Source organism: Balaenoptera borealis (assembly GCF_965194805.1).
Source record: "Balaenoptera borealis genome assembly, chromosome: 8".
Taxonomy (NCBI): Eukaryota; Metazoa; Chordata; class Mammalia; order Artiodactyla; family Balaenopteridae; genus Balaenoptera; species Balaenoptera borealis.
In genome coordinates, this window is record NC_138865.1 from 117,327,912 (window position 1) to 117,345,627 (window position 17,716).

Consider the following 17,716-nt stretch of genomic DNA (forward strand, 5'->3'; position numbering starts at 1 on the left):
AGATTTAGCTCTCACATTGGGCCAAGATGTTTAAACAGAGGATTGAAGTGACTTCTCCTCAGTGCGTAAGGAAGACTGTGGACAGTGATAGAGGTGGCAGCAGCGGGAAAGGCCTCCTGGGGTATCTGGGACCAGGGCAGAACAGCCAGAGGGAAGAAAGCAGATGTGGGAAAGGGGTGCAGAGAAGTTCTGTGCTGCTCTGGGGAATGTGAGTCGACTGCTAATAGTAGAATTTATGGGAGGGCTCCCTCTGTTGGTCATTCATTCGTTCCTTAGTCCATGGGTTTTTCTGTTCTTAGGCATTGCTTGCTGACACCTGTCGGGGCAGGTGAGGATGTAGGCGGCTGTCCTCCCCACCCGCCCTGCTCCCCAGCCACATTCCCTTCCCATCCCGGCCTCCCAGCTCTGAGTGATTGTGGTGGATCTGGGGCCACTGTGAGCGCTCCTGCGGCACAAAGGTGGCAGCTGGGCAGAGAGGAGGGCAGGGTGGGGCCTGAAGATCCCACATCTTGATGTCAGCAGGGTGGGGGAGGGGACCAGGACTAAAGCAGATGGAGAGGCCACTGGGAGAGGGGGCATTGAGCAGAGGGGGCCAAGGAGGGGACCCAGGGTGGGCTGGGAGGAGCAGCCCAGGAGCAAGACCCAGGAGGCAGGGCCAGGAGTGTGGACTGCACGGAGGCCTGGGGGAGGGGGCTTCCAAGAAACAGGGATGACCCATGGCCCAGGAAGTAAGGCAAGGTGTGGTCCCCTGGCTGTGACCATAAGGGGCTGTTGGGGAGGAGGCTTTGCAAGAGCAGTTTCTGTTGAGTGGCCCAGAGAAGCTGAATTGCAGTGGACTGAGGGTTAAATTGGGAGATGAGACCATGGGGCCAACAGATACAGACTTCTCTTAAGAACTTTGGATCAAACAGAAATTAGATGGAAGCAGGAGAAAGAGAGGGGTTCAGGGGGGATTGTGTTAGGATTGAGGGGGCCTTGAAACAGGCATATCTCCAGACTCCAGGGGTCTAAAATCACTGGGAGGGAATGAGACCAAAAGGCACAGGTGGAAGGTTTGGCTTTGTTGGAGCGTAGTAAAAGAAATAACTTTCTAATGGTAGAGCAGGCTTCTTCAGGATGTGGCAACATCCCATTGCTGGAGATAGTTGAGCAAAAAGAGATGGCTGCCTGTCAGGGGTGTTAGACTGCAGATTCCTGTGCAGGGAGACAAACGGGCCTAGTTAAGGGATGGCAAGTGCTTGGGAAGCATGCCAGCATTGTCCTCTCCTGTGTCCTTGACAGGCATCACTCATTAATCACGGCACACCCAGCACAGTGCTCCAGGCGGCCTCTAACGATCCATCCAAGATAGTATATGCAGCACAGCCGTTCTGCTCTCCCTGGACCAGGATTCTGACGCTCCCTTCCCTTCTGTAAAATGGGTCCACGTCTTCCCACTGCAGGGAAAGCTTACGAGATCACCTACGTGCGGCTGAAGTTCCACACCAGCCGCCCTGAGAGCTTCGCCATCTACAAGCGCAGCCGGGCCGGCGGTCCCTGGGAGCCCTACCAGTACTACAGCGCCTCCTGCCAGACGACCTACGGCCAGCCCGAGAGCCAGTACCTGCGCCCCGGCGAGGACGAGCGCGTGGCCTTCTGCACCTCCGAGTTCAGCGACATCTCCCCGCTGAGCGGGGGCAACGTGGCCTTCTCCACCCTGGAGGGCCGGCCCAGTGCCTACAACTTTGAGGAGAGCCCCGTGTTGCAGGTCGGAGAGGAGTGGGGCTGGGCGGGGGCGGGGTTGGGGCAGGGGCTGGGCTGGACACTCGGGTCCAGGGGACCACAGGGAGGTCTAAGAGGGCAGGAGGATACAGGGGACTGTGAGAGATCCCACGGTTTTCAGATTTGAAACAGCAGAAGCTTTTGTTGTATCTGAATCTTTTGTGGGTGACTGATAATGAAATAGAGGGAAGAGGGTGCCCTGTGACAGCTACCAACTCAGCTGACCCCTTCCTTAGGCAGGTGTGGAAACTGAGGCCCGGAGTGGGGAAAGGACTTCCCAAGGGCACACGTGGGTTGGTGGAAGGGCCCAGCGCAGACCCTGAGGGTCCTGACTCGTAGCTGGAGCTTCTGCTAGAACTCCCTGCTGGGAGCCCCGCTTCCTCCCTCTGTGATGGATGGCGTTGCCTGCCCTGTGTGTCTCCAAGGGCTGTGACGGCGATAAGAGGGAAAACGCGAAAAGAACGTGAGTTTGGAGTCGTAGAGTCCTGGGATCTGTGCTGTCAGGCAGAGCTAGCCAACAGAACTTCCTGCAGCGACAGAAATGATCCCTGGCAGCACCCTCCGGGATGGCAGCCACGAGCCACGTGTGTCTGTAGAACACATGAAATGTGACTAGCACGACTGAGGAATTGCATTTGCATTTTTATTTCATTTTAATGAAGTTTAAACAGCCACATGGGGCCAGCAGCTGCCACGTTGGACAGCCAACTATAAAGTGACCGGCACAGTGCGTGTCCTAGAAGAGATGCTCATTCACGCTTTGAAGATAAGAGCTCGTGGTAGCTCACGCATCTCATCCTCATGGCAGAGAGAGAGCGTGGCAGGCTTGTGGCTGTGTGCACCCGTACGGGGTCCCCATCCTGCCCACCTGGGTCTACTCAGGTTTGTGGCCCTACCAGTATAAGCACCCGCGCGTGTCCACATTTCTGTGCGTCAGTGACGGTTCATCTATGGATGTGGTGGGTCTGTTGGATGTTTCGGGGCATTGGACGGCACTCTAGTCCACTTCCCTGGGTTCCGACAGGCCTCTGCCGAGAAAAACTGCTATCTTCTTCCCTCGACATATTCAGAGCATTTCCTTTGCCTGTCTGGGATAATGAGGGGGCTGGGATTAGAATCCTGTTTGTTTCTGGAGGGGACACTGAGGCCCAGAAAGAGGTTGTGCCCCACCCAGGCTGTGAAGCACAAGAAAACACGGTGTCAGCTGGCTTGAGGTCCCCAAGACCACCCTCAGCTTCCGTGATTCACTGGAAGGACTCTGTACAGAACTCAGAAAAGCTGCTGTACTCACGGTGATGATTTATTACAATGAAAGGATCCAGACTGAAACCAGCAAAGGGAACAGGCACGTGGGACGGGAACAGGCACGTGGGACGGGAACAGGCACGTGGGACGGGACCAGGCACGTGGGACGGGAACAGGCACATGGGACGGGTCCAGGAGAGACCAGGCATGGGGCTTCTGGGTGTCCTCCTAGTGGAGTCGTGGGGACAGTGCTGATTTCTCCCAGCAACAGATGTGACAAGTGCATTGCCAACCAGGGAAGCTCAGCCGTGCCTTAGAGTCCAGGGTTTTTATTGGGGGTCAGCCACATGCACATGGCAGACTGCCTATGGCTGACCTTGATCTCCAGCCCCTCCAGAGAGCAGGCTGATTCTGTGCGGCCCAAGGCCTCCCCATAAATCACATTGTCAGCATTGACCGTCTGGGGTGGCCCAGGGCCCCGGGTGAACAAAGTTACTCTTATCAAGCAGGACATTCTGAGGGCTTGCAGGTGACCCCCCAGGAGTGGGGGGCAAAGGTCAGAACTCTCTCAGGCAAGGTTAATCCTTTCTGGCACAAAGTCTCATCTCCAGACGCCCAGGCCCTGCTTATCCCATTAAAAACGTTCACTTTTGATCATCACATGATTCTGTTGAAAATGACAATTTCTTCTCCATGGGGCTCCAAGCTCTGTAGATTAGAAAACATCGGCCAAGGTCATCTGAAGACAAGCACAAGGGCCGGGCCCCTGCTCTGCCTGCATCTGTGCTATCTTGACAGAGGGGCCCCCTGGCTTGTTGCCCCTTATGTCCTGGATGCTGTCCCTAACGGAAAAACAGGCTTTTCAGAAATGAGACCCCTGCAGCCCCCAGGCAGAAGAAGGACAGAGAAGGTCAGAGAAGGACAAAAAAAGCCAAGCCCCCCCTCCCCTTCTCTCCCCTCTGGGCACCCCCAGGGTGGCGCTTCCTCTGAGGACGTGGAGCATTTGGGGTGTGGGGTAACGAAGGATGTGTCCATGCGGCTGCTGTGTCTTGGGTCCCTCTGTCCTCCATGGGGGCCAAGGACCTTGGGGAGAAGGCTGACCCTCTCTGGGGTGCTGGCTGGAGCAGAACCGCTGCTGCTGGAGACGAAGCTCCTGCCTCCCGCTTCTCGTTAACGCTGCGTTCTGGCTCCCACGTCTGTCCAGAGTCAACCCGAGAGCCCACTTGTAGTTTTAGCTGGGCCATTGCAAGTTGCACAAGGTCCTTGCCTCTGTATATTGGGGCTCCGGTTTGCCTCCAAAGTTACCTCTAAGGCGTCAGGGAGTGACCCGTACAATTTGGGCTAAGGGAACAAATTCCCCTTCTCCCTCCCAGCTCCCTTCCTGGTGTCTCAGGGAGATTTTGATGCTGTTCCCGTCACCATCGTCTTCAAGACTGACGGAGCAGGTCATAGGCTGCAAAGCAGATGCAGGAACCCAAAGAGGGGTCACTGCGGGCCGAGACCTTGGGCAGGTCATTGCCCTCTGGGCTCCATTAGTATGATGAGGGCGTCGGGGTAGATGCAGGAAGGCAGGCTACCTAGTAGCTAAAGCTGGGAGCCTGGGGTCAGATAGATCCGAATCCCAGCTCCGCGGGCACCAGCCGTGCAACTAGGAAGCAGAGTACTTACCCTCGCTGATCCTTAGTCTTCTCCTCTGTAAAACATGGGTAAGAATAACACCTCCCGGTGGGGTTATTGTGAGGACCTGAGCCATAACCACACAATCAGCGTCAGCTACTGCACCTTCCAGCTTGGACATCAGCTGGTTTGGGTTCTCTAGGGGCACTTTTTCTGCAGAGAGAAAAGACTCTTAGACCATCGGTTGTGCTCTGCTGGGTTCCCACCCCGGGCCTCAGCCCCTTGCTCCTCAGTTGCTTCAGGGACCGACCAGCAGCGTCAGTACCACCTGGGCACGTGTGGAAATACAGAGTCTCAGGCCCCATCTCTGATCAGAAGCTGCATTTTAACCTGATCCCTAAATGTACACTGACATTTGGGAAGTGGTTCAGAGAGTGACTCTCCGGAGGTTTACAAACTCAGCTGAGTGCTGAGGTCCCCTCTGAAGCTTTCTGGTTCTGGACCCCTCCCTGGCTGAAGCATCCTCAGGCAGAGGCCCCGGGCCCCAGGCCACGGGCTCGAGAGTTGCTGAGCCCAAGGGGATCGGAGAGGCCCGCTGGCCTGAGTCATGCTGGGGTGAGAAGTCAGACTTTATGCCAGTTCATTTTCTGTCCTGATGGGCCTGATTGCTAAACCAGCAGCTGCTGGGCTGAATTAAAATGCTGATTAACATTCAGCTGGAGCTACCTCTGATTATAACAGCAGGCAGATGAAAATGTCAGCTTTCACGTGGGCTCTCCCCCACTTCCCCACCAGCTCTTCCAGGGGGAAGCCTCTCATTCCGCCATCAGCAAGTATTTAGCGAGTGTCTGCTGTGTGCCAGGCAGAGCCCGGGCTGGGGATGCAGCGAGAACCAGGGGCCCTGAGTCCTTGTCCTCTTGGGGCTGTGTTCTGGCGGAACAGATGTCACCTGGGGCAGGTGCCTTGTCTGTGGGAGCCTGATTCTTAGAACGTGAGAAGCCTATAAACCCAGGGCCCACCCCACGCCAGGGCCCTGGGACGCATCTTCCCTCGGCTGCCCTCTAGAATGGGGGTGCAGTCCCGCTGAGCAGTCAGGTAACCTGCGTGACACGGTTTTAGATGGGCTGCTCCAGCACCTTGACCATGTGCCAGCCTCCCTGCCCCGCCGCTGACATTGGCCATCCTCCTCCAGCACCCCCCTGGAGCCGACATTATTCCTTGTCCTATTTCACAGATGGGGAAATGGAGGCTCTGAGACATTGAGCAAATTCCCCAAAGTTGCACAGTTAGGAAGGGGCCGAGCATCCAGGTTGGTGTGACCCAAAAGCACAGGCTCCTTATTTCTGCAGCGTTCTCGGAACTTGTCAGTGTTTGGCCTGTCCCTGTGTCCCAGAAGATGCCCCGGGGAGCCAGCTGGACCCTCCAGCAGAGCAGGGTGGGAGCAAACATTCAGGAGCCTGCTGATGGCGCCCTTTCCCTTCCACCTTGTCCCCCAGGACTGGGTCACCAGCACCGAGCTCCTCATCTCCCTAGACCGGCTCAACACGTTCGGGGATGACATCTTCAAGGACCCCAAGGTGCTGCAGTCCTACTACTACGCCGTGTCGGACTTCTCTGTGGGTGGCAGGTAGGCGGGAAGCAGGGCAGTGGCCGGGACGCTGTACAGGATGGCTGCCACGTGGGGTCACCCGGTGGCTACCGTGGAGGGTAAAGAAACCACTTCTGGTGCTCCAGGGGGGCAAAGGAGCAGGAGCCTGGTTCCTGGGCCCGGCATTCGAGGCCTTCGTGACCCACCTGCCTCCCACCTCCCAGCCCCGTTCCTGCTGCTTTTCCCACGTCATCTGTGTTTCCGCTGCCGTCAGCGGGACACACCAGCCCTTTGCACCCGTGGTTCCCTCTGCCTGGTGGTCCGTCCCCCTTTCTTTTCTTTCTTCCTTTTTTTTTTTTTTTTTTTGCATCTGACAGTACATTCGTTCACGCCACATGTGTCCACGTGGGGCAATGTTCCACGCTCTCGTCTAACACGTACAACCTGCTTAAATTTCCAGTCGGACCACCGTCCTGTGGGACGTGGGCTCCAAATGAAGCTGGTTAACAGTGGCCGTAAGCAGGCGCAGGACCCCAGGCTTTCAAAGCTTTGCTTCTTTCATCAGCACTCATGAGCTTATAACTGATGGAGCCCATCAACCCCATTCTTCCCCAAATCTTCCGGTAAACTTGGGTAGAGTAGGGCTTCCTGGGGACCCAAGCGTGTTTAATAAGGCTTTGAGGCATCTCCAAACAGTACGAACGGTTCAGGCCACTCCAAAGCCCCACGGCCGGTGACCCAGAAAGGTCACCAAGGAAGGAGGCACCGCACTTCTGCCCCCTTCTCATGTGAGGGGCGTCGGGCTGTTCTGTCGGGACCCCTGGCCCTGGCCTATATACTCCTCTAGCTTCGATCAGTGCACATTGTAGTTTAAGCATCTCACCTCTCCAAGAAGCAGGGGCCATCCGGTACACGTGTGGCCACCTGGTACTGGGCCCTCCAGGCACAGATGACGTCTTTAGTATAAACGCTCCCTCATCAGGCTCCTTCTTGGAAAGGAGAGAGGAGACAGATGTGTTCCCGCCCCAGGCAGACAGTAACCAGATCAGTCCCCAGTAATCATGTCGCACGCCCCAGATTAACAAGGATAGGAAGCCAGGGCAGGGTGTGCTGGCAGTCAGGGAGACCACACTGCAGATGGGGACCCTGCGGGAGGTCAGGGAGACCACCCTGCAGATGGGGACCCTGCGGGAGGTCAGGGAGACCACCCTGCAGATGGGAACCCGGCGAGGCTGGAGAGGTGAGGGGCAAGCATCCCACGTGGAAGAGCCAGCATGTACGAGACCCAGGCTTGAGGAACGAGGCAACAGCCCTGCAGCTGGAACAGGGGGCGTGGAGACGGCTGGAAGATTGTCGGGGCCATGGACCAAGTTTATGCAGTCAGTGGGAAGTTGCTGAGGATATGGCCAGGGTAGTGACAGGGTCGGATTTCTGAGACACCCCAACCCCTGACATCGCAAGGGGGCAGATAAGAGGGGAGAGAAGAAGCTGGCTGGGCAGAGATGGTGGTAGGATGGGAGAGGTGTGGATCCGAAAGCTGTTTAGGGTGGGAAGTCAGCTCCACGTGGGAGTGGTGGCCCATGGGGGGTAGGGGGCGAGGGGCTTCCAAACTTGGAGGATGTTTAGGTGGCGTTCAGAGAGGTGAAGGTGTCTGGGAAGGGAATACGGGCCCAGCTGCCTACACTCAGGGTGTCTGCGCCCTCTGGGGGCTGGCGCTCGGGTGTGAAGGGGAAACGGGGGGTGTCCGTGAGGGCCCCTCTGCTCCTCCTCCTCCCCCGCCACTCCCACACTCGATTCAGGTCAAACCGCCCGGGAGCGGGGCCTCTCCAAGGATGGTGGATGGCGGTGAGCTGCAGCGTCTGCCATCAGGGGGCTTCGGGACAGAGAACATCTGGGCCCCAGCTGCCAGAGCCGGACCACCCTCAGGCCAGCAGCTGGCTGGGGGGCAGTGGCCCGGCAGCCTGTGTCCCACAGTGGCCTACAGGAATTTCACTCTTTCCCTTGGGATCAGAGGGCTTCGTGGAGGAGGGCGTGTTTGCAACATCCCCTTGGGGCCATGGGTGGTCCCTTGTCCCGAGACGGGTGACCACTGTCTCCCAAGACTGCCTGGTGCCCGCCTCACCCCTGCCAGAAGTGCTGGGCATTACTTGCCTACCCTGAGCTCCCAGGGAGGCCTGGCGAGGAAACAGTGCTCTGTGCCCTTCCCAAGCCCTGTGTCCCCAGTACCATGGGTACTGGCAGTGGTCAGAGGTTCTTCAACATCCACTTAGGACAGAGCGTGGAACATTGCTTATGGGGAGACACCAAGTGGCCGTAGGGGAGTGTCTAGGAGCTCAGGGTCTGCGTGGAGTAGGAGAGAACGGGCTTCAGATTCTAGCTCTGCCACGTAGCATTCGTCACTTCATGGTCTGAGCCTCAGTTTCCTCATCCGTGAAACGTGGATAGTTGTGGTCCGTCCTGCTGCAGTGGTGAAACTCCAGAGAGAAGACGTGAGCTGATTGCTCGGTTGGGGGCTGCTACACAGGAAGGCTGGGAGCTCGGAGCCATGGCCATCCTCTGTGTGGCTCAGTCTGGCCACCCGGGATGCGGGCGATGACCCCACCGGGTCAGGCTCAGCCGAGCACGCTGTGTGGCCCCCTGAGCACCTTTGTTCCTGCCTGATTCCGCCTGTCTGACTCTGCGGGAGGGGGGAGTGGGGCAGGCCCAGGGCTGCCCTCAAAGGCACAGGCTCACTGGGGTCTTGAGATGAGTTGGGGGCCGTCCTGTGTAAGGCGCAATCTCCCTCTCATCCCTTTAGACACGAAGGAGGGGGCATGAGGCGGCCTCCCGGGCTGCCACCTCCCGCCCACTGCCCTGAGAGCTGGCCCACCCTCTAGGCAGGAGACTGAGATGACTTCTTCCTGGGTCCCCCTCGGCCCCTGGGCGTGGTGCCTTCAGTGGCAGCATCGAGAACTTTACCATTACTAACTGGTGGCCTCGGGCAGCCTCTCTGTGCCTCGGTTCCTCCGTCTGTTAAATGGGGATCATAGCAGGCTTGTGAAGATGCGATGGGTTTACATGTGTGAAGAGCTCAGAACAGCCCAGCGCAGTCGGTTCTGTAACTGTTGCCCCGGGCACATGGTAGGAGTTCAGTAAAGTTCCATAGCTGAGCCGTAGAATCAGGAGCTCACCCGAAGGCAGGGGCTACCTGGTGATTAACCTCTTCACCGCCGGCACCTCCCCCAGCTTCCGGACACCCCCCACCCCCGTGTTCTTTTCCCAGGTGCAAGTGCAACGGGCACGCCAGCGAGTGTGGCCCCAACGAGGAGGGCCGGCTGGTCTGCCGATGCCAGCACAACACCACGGGCCCAGACTGCGAGCGCTGCCTGCCCTTCTTCCGGGACCGCCCGTGGGCCCGGGGCACGGCCGAGGCGGCCAGCGAGTGTCTGCGTGAGTGTCCTGGGCCTTTGGCGGCCGGAGGCCGGGGGTGCAGGCCAGGAGACGAACTCCCCATCCCTGGCGGCGGGGCTGCTCCTGGGTGGGCCTGGCCACAGCTTGGGACTCTAAACCCTGTGCAGGGACGAGGAGGAGCCGAGGGAGAGCTGGAGGGGGCACGTGATTCTCCGTCCTCACCCCCTCAGGCAGCTCCCCAGACCCAGGCTCCCCAGGTAGAGGCATGCGTGGCAGGAGGGCTGAGAAGGACCCCCAACTTGTTCCTTTGTGTCAACTGCTCCAACCGCAGCTGCCGATCAAAGCCAGGCCACCCCGGGTCCTGGGGGTGCTGACCTGCCCGCCCAGCCTCTCCTGCAGGCCCCCAGGCAGCCCTTCGCTGCCCCGGCCCCCGTGCGATGTGGCTGGCACTGCCTAACCTCACAGACACGCCGGAGAGGACGTTGCCATCATACTTTTTCCAGGGACGGGGGCCGCGCACGGGCTGAGGGGCTCCTCCCAGCCTGGCGTGCCCCTCCAGCTTCCCTCTGTCCCCAAGCCCTGCCCTCCGACCGTCATCTGGCTTGCTCCGGGCTCCCATGTGTGGCTGGTCGTCGTTGGGCACCAGACTCCACCTAGCTCTGCTGCTGGCAGGAGGCATGTCTTCATGGGCAGGCGCTCCTGACGGCTCAGCCTCTGGGCCCGCTGTGCTCCTGGGCTTGGGCTGCTGGCATGTAGAGCTGGGGTGGGGAGAGGACGGCTTGCTCCATGGAGCAGGGTGCTGTCTGCAGGAGCTTCCCGGGGCCACTGTGGCCCTAATGCGTTCCTGCTGCCCTTGCTGGCCTGCCTCCACCAGGAAGTCCTCTCGGGGCCAAGGAAGCTGGCTGGCTCAGCCGTTCTGAGTCTGGGGCTCTCTCCGTGGTGGGGACACAAAAGGCCAGATTGCTTCTCCTGTCAGGTCATCACCGCTGAGGTCACATCTCTGTCCTCCCAGCCTGGAACCTGCGTTTCATGCCTGACCCCTCGTGCTCCCCAGTCCAGGCAGCCCCTGAGCCTCATTCACATCCCCCGAACCCATCTGACTGTGTCCTTCTACACGGTCAACACTGTGGTCCGGCCGGTCACCCCTCCTCTGAGCATCTGAAGCCCCCACCTCCCTGCTCTCCCACCCCCCCATCCCCCGCCTGCCGCCCAGCTGAAGGCACTTTCAAGTGCAGATGCGATTATATTCATCCACGGAGCCCCTTGCTCCAAGGTGAAGTCCGCTGACTGCGGCTGCCCAGCCTCCCTGGATCAAGCGCTGGCTGACCTCTTGACCTCAGAACTGCCCCTGCGCCCCTCCCTGTCCCGTCACAGTGCACAACGTCCCCACCCTCTGCCCTGCCCATCACATGACATGCCACCCTCCCACGCCACACTGGGTGAACCTTGCTTCTCTGCCTGTGCCACAACTATCCTCTCACCTCCTGCCTGGGACTCTCCCTTCCCTCTCCTCCCCTCCTTTGCCTGGACACTTCCTTCCTGCTCACCCTTCAGGTCCCACTTAGCTGTGACTTCCTCCAGGAAGGCAGCTGTAGGGCCCTCCTTTCACCTCCCAGAACCTCCCTGCTTCTCCCATCACAGCCCTTCGCCTGCAGGATTTTCACCTGCTTGCTGCCTCTGCCTCCCTCAAACAGTGGGACCATGTATGCGGGCACTGGTCCACACCATGCTGGGCTCACCACGGGAGCCAAGATGGAGCCGATCTTTGGTACATACTTTTTTTTTTTTAACATGAATGTACTTTGTTTATTTATTTATTTATTTTTGGCTGCATTGGGTCTTCCTTGCTGCGCGAGGGCTTCTCATTGCAGTGGCTTCTCTTGTTGTGGAGCACGGGCTCTAGGTGTGCAGGCTTCAGTAGCTGTGGCACGTGGGCTCAGCAGTTGTGGCTCGCAAGCTCTAGAGCGCAGGCTCAGTAGTTGTGGCGCACGGGCTTAGTTGCTCCGCGGCATATGGGATCTTCCCGGACCAGGGCTCGAACCCATGTCCCCTGCATTGGCAGGTGGATTCCTAACCACTCTGCCACCAGGGAAGTCCCTTTGGTACATACTTTTTAAAAATGTAGGAAGAGTAAGCTGGGACGAAGTGAGAGAGTGGCATGAACTAATATATACTACCAAATGTAAAATAGATAGCTAGTGGGAAGCAGCCACATAGCACAGAGAGATCAGCTCGGCGCTTTGTGACCACCTAGAGGGGTGGGATAGGGAGGGTGGGAGGGAGACGCAGGAGGGCGGAGATACAGGGATATATGTATATGTATAACTGATACACTTTGTTATAAAGCAGAAACTAACACACCATTGTAAAGCAATTATACTCCAATAAAGATGTTTTAAAAAAATGTATTTATGAGTGAATGAAAGGTGACTTGTATTTTCCATGCTTCTGAGTGACCTCATGGTCACTGGGGATCAGATTCACATACTCTTATGGCTCAGAGGATCCACAGGAGATCTTGGAGGGAGCCACGCTGCCACTCGAGAAGGTAGCCAGTCTGTGATCCATGACCAGGTGACTCTATGTCCTGGCTTGCCTGGGAGGGTACTGTGTGTTGGTATATTTATTAATGGCGCCCCCTTTGTTCTCAAGAGTGTCCTGTTTTGGAAGATCTATTGACTGGTCTCCAGATCCTTGATCAAGCCAGGCCTGAACTCCATCCTTGCCCTTCCTCCAGCTGCCTGCTCACTCACCACAAGGAAGCTGATTGGCCCATACTCCCCTCCTACCATGTGCCACGGCCGCTCTCACACACCCTCCCCCGCCTCCTGCCCACAGCTTGCAACTGCAGCGGCCACTCTGAGGAGTGCATGTTTGACCGGGAGCTCTTCCGCAGCTCGGGCCATGGTGGGCGTTGCCTCCGCTGCCGTGACCACACAGCCGGGCCACACTGTGAGCGCTGCCGGGAGAACTTCTATCGCTGGAAGCCACGGACGCCATGCCAGCCCTGCGACTGCCACCCAGCAGGTGAGTGGGCCGCACTGCCCCGGCCCCCACCCTCGCCCACCGCCACGGGCTCCCGCTGCCCTGTGCCCTTCCTCCCCAGGCTCCCTGCACCTCCAATGCAATGACTCCGGCACCTGCATCTGCAAGCCCACGGTGACGGGCTGGAAGTGTGACCGCTGCCTGCCCGGGTTCCACTCGCTCAGTGAGGGCGGCTGCAGGTGAGGGCGGTGGGGACAGTGGGTGTAGATGACCCAGCAAGGGCGCACGGCGGCGGATTTGGACTGAATGATGGGAAGCAGGAGGGAGAGTCCCAAGCCCCTCGGAAGGCAGAGTTGGCAGCAGGTGGTTACCTGGGAGCGGAAGAGGAAGAAGGGATGAAGGCTGACCCCCTGGGGTTCTGCTTCAGGCACCTGGGGGAAGGGAGGCCATTCATGGCAAGGGGAGCACAGGGTGGGGAGAGGCTGAGTCTGCAGCGCTCGTGCGGCATCCAGGGGGACAGAGATGGGCAGGGGCTACTGGGGTCTGGACCTCAGAAGAGGGTCTAACACTTTACTGTCACTTGATTGAGAAAATACACAATGACCAAAAAAAATAAAGCCCTTATAAATTCAGAAGTACTATTAAATGAGCTTGGCTTTGGTTCATTGCACCAGTCTCCTTGTATATTTGAAAGGCAGTGGAAATGCCATTGGGGAGGTTTGGGGAGTCTCAGATCTCTCTCAAAATACTCAGTGGTTCAGGCATAAAACTGGCCATTAGGTGGGGACCTGGATGCTTCCCCAGGGTCTCTATGGCCTCTGGGCCTCTGTACCTGCCACTTCTCCTACCCTAGAGCATTCTCTTCTCCCTCAACACCCTGCCTCTCCCCGGCCTGTGTCTGAACAAAGTCCTACTCATTCTTTAATTTTCAGCCAAGGTACAACTCCCCACCTCGTTCCCACTCCAGACACCTCATTGGTGCTGCCACAGCCTCTTCTTGTACATTCTCTCCCATAGCTTGTATCAAAGTACAGCATCTACCTGTTTGCCTGTCCATCCTCACTGGACTCTAGGCTCTGTGAGGACAGGGACCATGTCTTATGAGAAGGGGGATGGATGGATGGATGGGTAGATGGATGGGTGGGTGGATGGAAAATGCATGGATGGGTGAGTGAATAGGTGTGTGGGTGGGTGGATGGAAAATGCATGGATGGGTGAGTGAATAGGTGTGTGGGTGGGATGGATAGAAGGATGGAAGGATGAATAAAGGGATCAGTGGATGGAAGGATGAACGGATGGATGGATAAGCAGGTGGGTGGGCAGATAGATCACTGTTCAGGTGAGCGGATGGGTCACTTCCTTCACTCAGTGGGAACAGTAGAGCCAGGGGGCAGGCTCTTGGGTCAGCCTGCCTCCTGTTCCTCTCGGGCGTGGGGAAGGATAGAGAGATTCCTTCCAAGGAGCGTGGGCTATTCCCACTCTGGAGTTGCTCGTTGGACGCTTTCCTCTTGTCCTCTCTCTTTGGCAGACCCTGTGCCTGCAATCCCGCTGGCAGCCTGGGCACCTGTGATCCCCGCAGTGGCCACTGCCCCTGCAAAGAGAATGTGGAAGGCAACCTGTGTGACAGGTGGGTGAAGCGACCCAATAACAAGCCTGCTGGAAGTGACCTCAGTGGTGGTGGGAAGAGCAGGGGCCATCATCCTCCCAGACTTGGGCAACCCCACCACCTGGCACCCTTCCTGGAACACCATGGATCTGACACCCAGGAAGTTATCTAAAGACTTTACAATACCATTAATACTTTGACCCGCCACCACTGAGAGTTCATAAGCTGTGAAAATACATCTTTTTTCCCCTAGCTCAGAATCCTGAAAAGAAAGAGCTAGAAAGGATAGGAGAGACCATCTAATCCAGGGAGAGCAGATACATGGTACTCATACCACAACCCTCCCATCTCACACTCAGGGCAGACATCACTAATAGAGCGCTACCACAACCCTCCCATCCCACACCCAGGGCAGACATCACCAATGGACCACAGCAGTTTACCATGAGCTCTACTGTAACCTCAGAATCCTTCTCTACGCCCTGCTCCAAGAAGTTCCCACCAATTGAGCTGAGATTCAAGCTTGTTTGCCATCCTTGCCATCCTATCATGGTACAAATGGAGCTTCTAAGGCTCAATGAGGCAGAAGGACTTTTCCCTGTACTTCCTCCTTCATGTGTTTAGGGGGCCTCCTAGCCCCAGCAATGGGCTGGCAGACAAATGTGGGTTTATGTCCTTGGGCACACTCTGTCCCCTCTTCCTGGCTTCATCTCCAACCTCTGAAGCCTTTGCAGCCAGCGTGGGGTGTGCCAGGGCCTCTTTGATCCTCTGGCCCTGGGCCATGTGTGGGGAACCTGACACGGCAGTATATTGTGGACTCGACTCTTGCCAGACTATGTTGGGCCTCTACTGGTTCAGGAAGAAGCCCGGCCTTGACTCTCACCTTGTCCACGTGGGGCCTGTGGGCCCTGGGGTGGGAGGTCGACTCCCTGCTGGGTCTTCCTTCCCCCAAGACCCCTCAAGCTGAAGAGACAGAGTGGAGTTGGGGGACTAGATCCCACTAGCTCTACACCACTGCCTCGTACCTTGAGGAGGTCCGCCTCTGAGCCTCACTTTACCTGTTTGTGAGATGGGAGGGCTGGTGAGGTGTGTTCGTTGGAGCTGGCCCAGCTTTGGGGTAATTGGCAGCTTCTTATGAATTGGATTCCTCCACCTGGATCGGCCCAAATGGAGCCCCCATGGTGCAAACCAGGAATATGTGTTTGTAAAAGGCCTCTGCAGGGCTCCTGGGAGAAATGGCTGATTCTGGGGCTGGGGCGGGGAAAACACAGGATGAGCCCGAAGCATCTTGTAGAAAACAGGGAAGTGCTTAAAAACAAAACCAGACAAAGACAAACCCAGAAAACCCCAAACCAGGATGGGGGCCTGTGTCAAAAGGACATGAGCGCCAACCTGAAAGAGTTCCCAGAGCTGGAACAAAATAAATAACAACAATATCAGATTATAATGCAAAGTATAAAATAAACATCCACGAGTCCACACTGATATAAATAGATGAGTGAATAAATAAATACAGGGGGATGAAGGGACAAATCTTCCTGGCAGAAGAATTCCACATTATAAATGGAGAAGGAATGAGGGAAATATTAAAGCACTGTTACAATATCAGAGTAACGATCGCTGTAGGCCAGAGCCGCTGATGAATGCTGAAATTCGTGGGCAGAACTTGAGGGAAAAACAGGATATTTGCATAGCCCCCAAATATCTCCCTCAAAATATTTACTAATTACTGTGGTGCTTTCACCATAGGTCCACAATTCTTTGATTACTGCCCCCCTCCCAGAGATGGAGCTTAATTCCCTTCCCCTTGACCCTGGGCTAGATTTAGACTTGCTTTTGACGACTAGAATATGGCAGTTTTGCAGTGGAGAAACCTGGCAGGGACTTCCCTGGTGGTCCAGTGGTTAAGACTCCGCACTCCCAATGCAAGGGGCCCGGGTTCGATCCCTAGTCAGGGAACTCGATCCCACATGCCACAACTAAGAGTTCGCGTGCAGCAACTAAAGATCCCGCACATGGCAACGAAGATCCTGTGTGCTGCAACTAAGACCTGGCGCAGCCAAATAAATTAATATTTTAAAAAAAAAAAAGAAAGAAAAGAAAAGAAACCCGGCAGGCAGCGCCTTAACTAAATGGTGAAGGTTAACTTTACCAGTGACATCATACATGACCAGTGATGTCATACATTACCAGTGACATCACACAGGTATCATTTACCCTGATATGATGTGAGAAGAAGGGCACTTTGCCTCTATTTCTTCCCCAAACCCACAGCCCCAGTCTAATCTTGAAAAACACCAGACAAACCCAAACAGTGGACATTCTACAAAATATCTGACCAGTACTGTCAAAAGTGTCCAGGAAAGACCGAGAAGCTGTTACAGATGAGATTAAGGACACCACTAAATGTAATGCCATGTCCTGGATGGGATCCTGGAGCAGAAAACAGATGTTCGTGGAAAAGGGGGAGAAATCCTAATAAAGTCTGGGGTTTAGGAAATAACGTTAATCACTGTTAATTTCTTGGCTTTGATAAACGTACCCTGGTAATGGCAGATGTTAACATTAGGAAAAGCTGGGTGAAGAGGCCATGGGAACTCGTGTCTACAATCTTTGCAACTCTTCTGTAAATCTGAAATTAAAACAACTTTCCCCAGTGATTCTGGGCTCTGGTTAGTCTAGCTGGGATCCCCCGAATGTAGCCAATTCATCTGGCCCCCGTGGGCATGTCCGCCTCCATTGCAGATGTCGCCCGGGCACATTTAGCCTGCAGTCCCACAGCCCAGCCGGCTGCAGCAGCTGCTTCTGCTACGGCCACTCCAGGGTGTGTGCGGCCGCTCCCCACTTCCGGGAGTACCACATCCTCTCCGACTTCCACCGGGGTAAGAAGTGCCCCCCCCGCAGCCACCTCCGAGGGGTCTGCTTCCCAGCCCAGCTGGGACGGGCGGTCCTGGGTCCTGCTCTGGGGAGATCCTGCGATGGTGGTATGGGTGAGTGTGGAAAGGAGGGGGCAGCCTCGGGCCCCAGCCCGGGCGTCTCCCACAGGCCTACACACCGGCCGTGCCCCTCTGGGTCCTTCAGTACCCCCAGCACCTACCTGCATCCCTTGGCTCCCTCCTGGCCGCTGCCAGGGGTGGGGGGTGGGCACCTGGCAGCCTTTGGAGACTGTGGGGGAATTTCCAGTTGCTCCTTGGCCCCCTTGGTGTATCCTAGTGCTGGGGATCTGGGCTCGATCCCCTGGCCTCCATTTATTGAGCAGCTGCTGTATGCTAGGCACCATGCGGAGCTCGTTATGCTCATGGAACCTCCTGGATTCCCTGGCAGGTAGATATTCTCATCCCCATTTTACAGATGAGGCAACTGAGGCCCAGAAAAGGAAGGTCACGTAACTTAGTTGTTGGCACCTTGGGTTCATCAGCTCCCGAGTTTTGCTCTTCACTGCTGTGCAGGTCTTCTCTCTAGGTCCAGGGGTGCTGTGGGGACCTGGGTCCCCAGCTCCAGGTGGATCTTTGGAGCAGGAAAGC

General features: G+C 56.7%; 1 protein-coding gene across 3 annotated transcripts in view; it reads left to right on the forward strand.

Moving 5' to 3' along the window:
- LAMC3 (laminin subunit gamma 3) overlaps positions 1-17,716 on the forward strand; it is a 61,202-nt gene that overhangs the window by 12,013 nt on the left and 31,473 nt on the right. For all 3 annotated transcript variants that reach the window (XM_082400695.1, XM_082400696.1, XM_082400697.1), the window contains exons 2-8: positions 1,443-1,747; positions 6,120-6,250; positions 9,474-9,640; positions 12,440-12,628; positions 12,708-12,825; positions 14,115-14,213; positions 16,938-17,074. In XM_082400695.1, the coding sequence (XP_082256821.1) occupies positions 1,443-1,747; positions 6,120-6,250; positions 9,474-9,640; positions 12,440-12,628; positions 12,708-12,825; positions 14,115-14,213; positions 16,938-17,074 (1,146 nt within the window). The remainder of the gene's footprint in view (positions 1-1,442; positions 1,748-6,119; positions 6,251-9,473; positions 9,641-12,439; positions 12,629-12,707; positions 12,826-14,114; positions 14,214-16,937; positions 17,075-17,716) is intronic.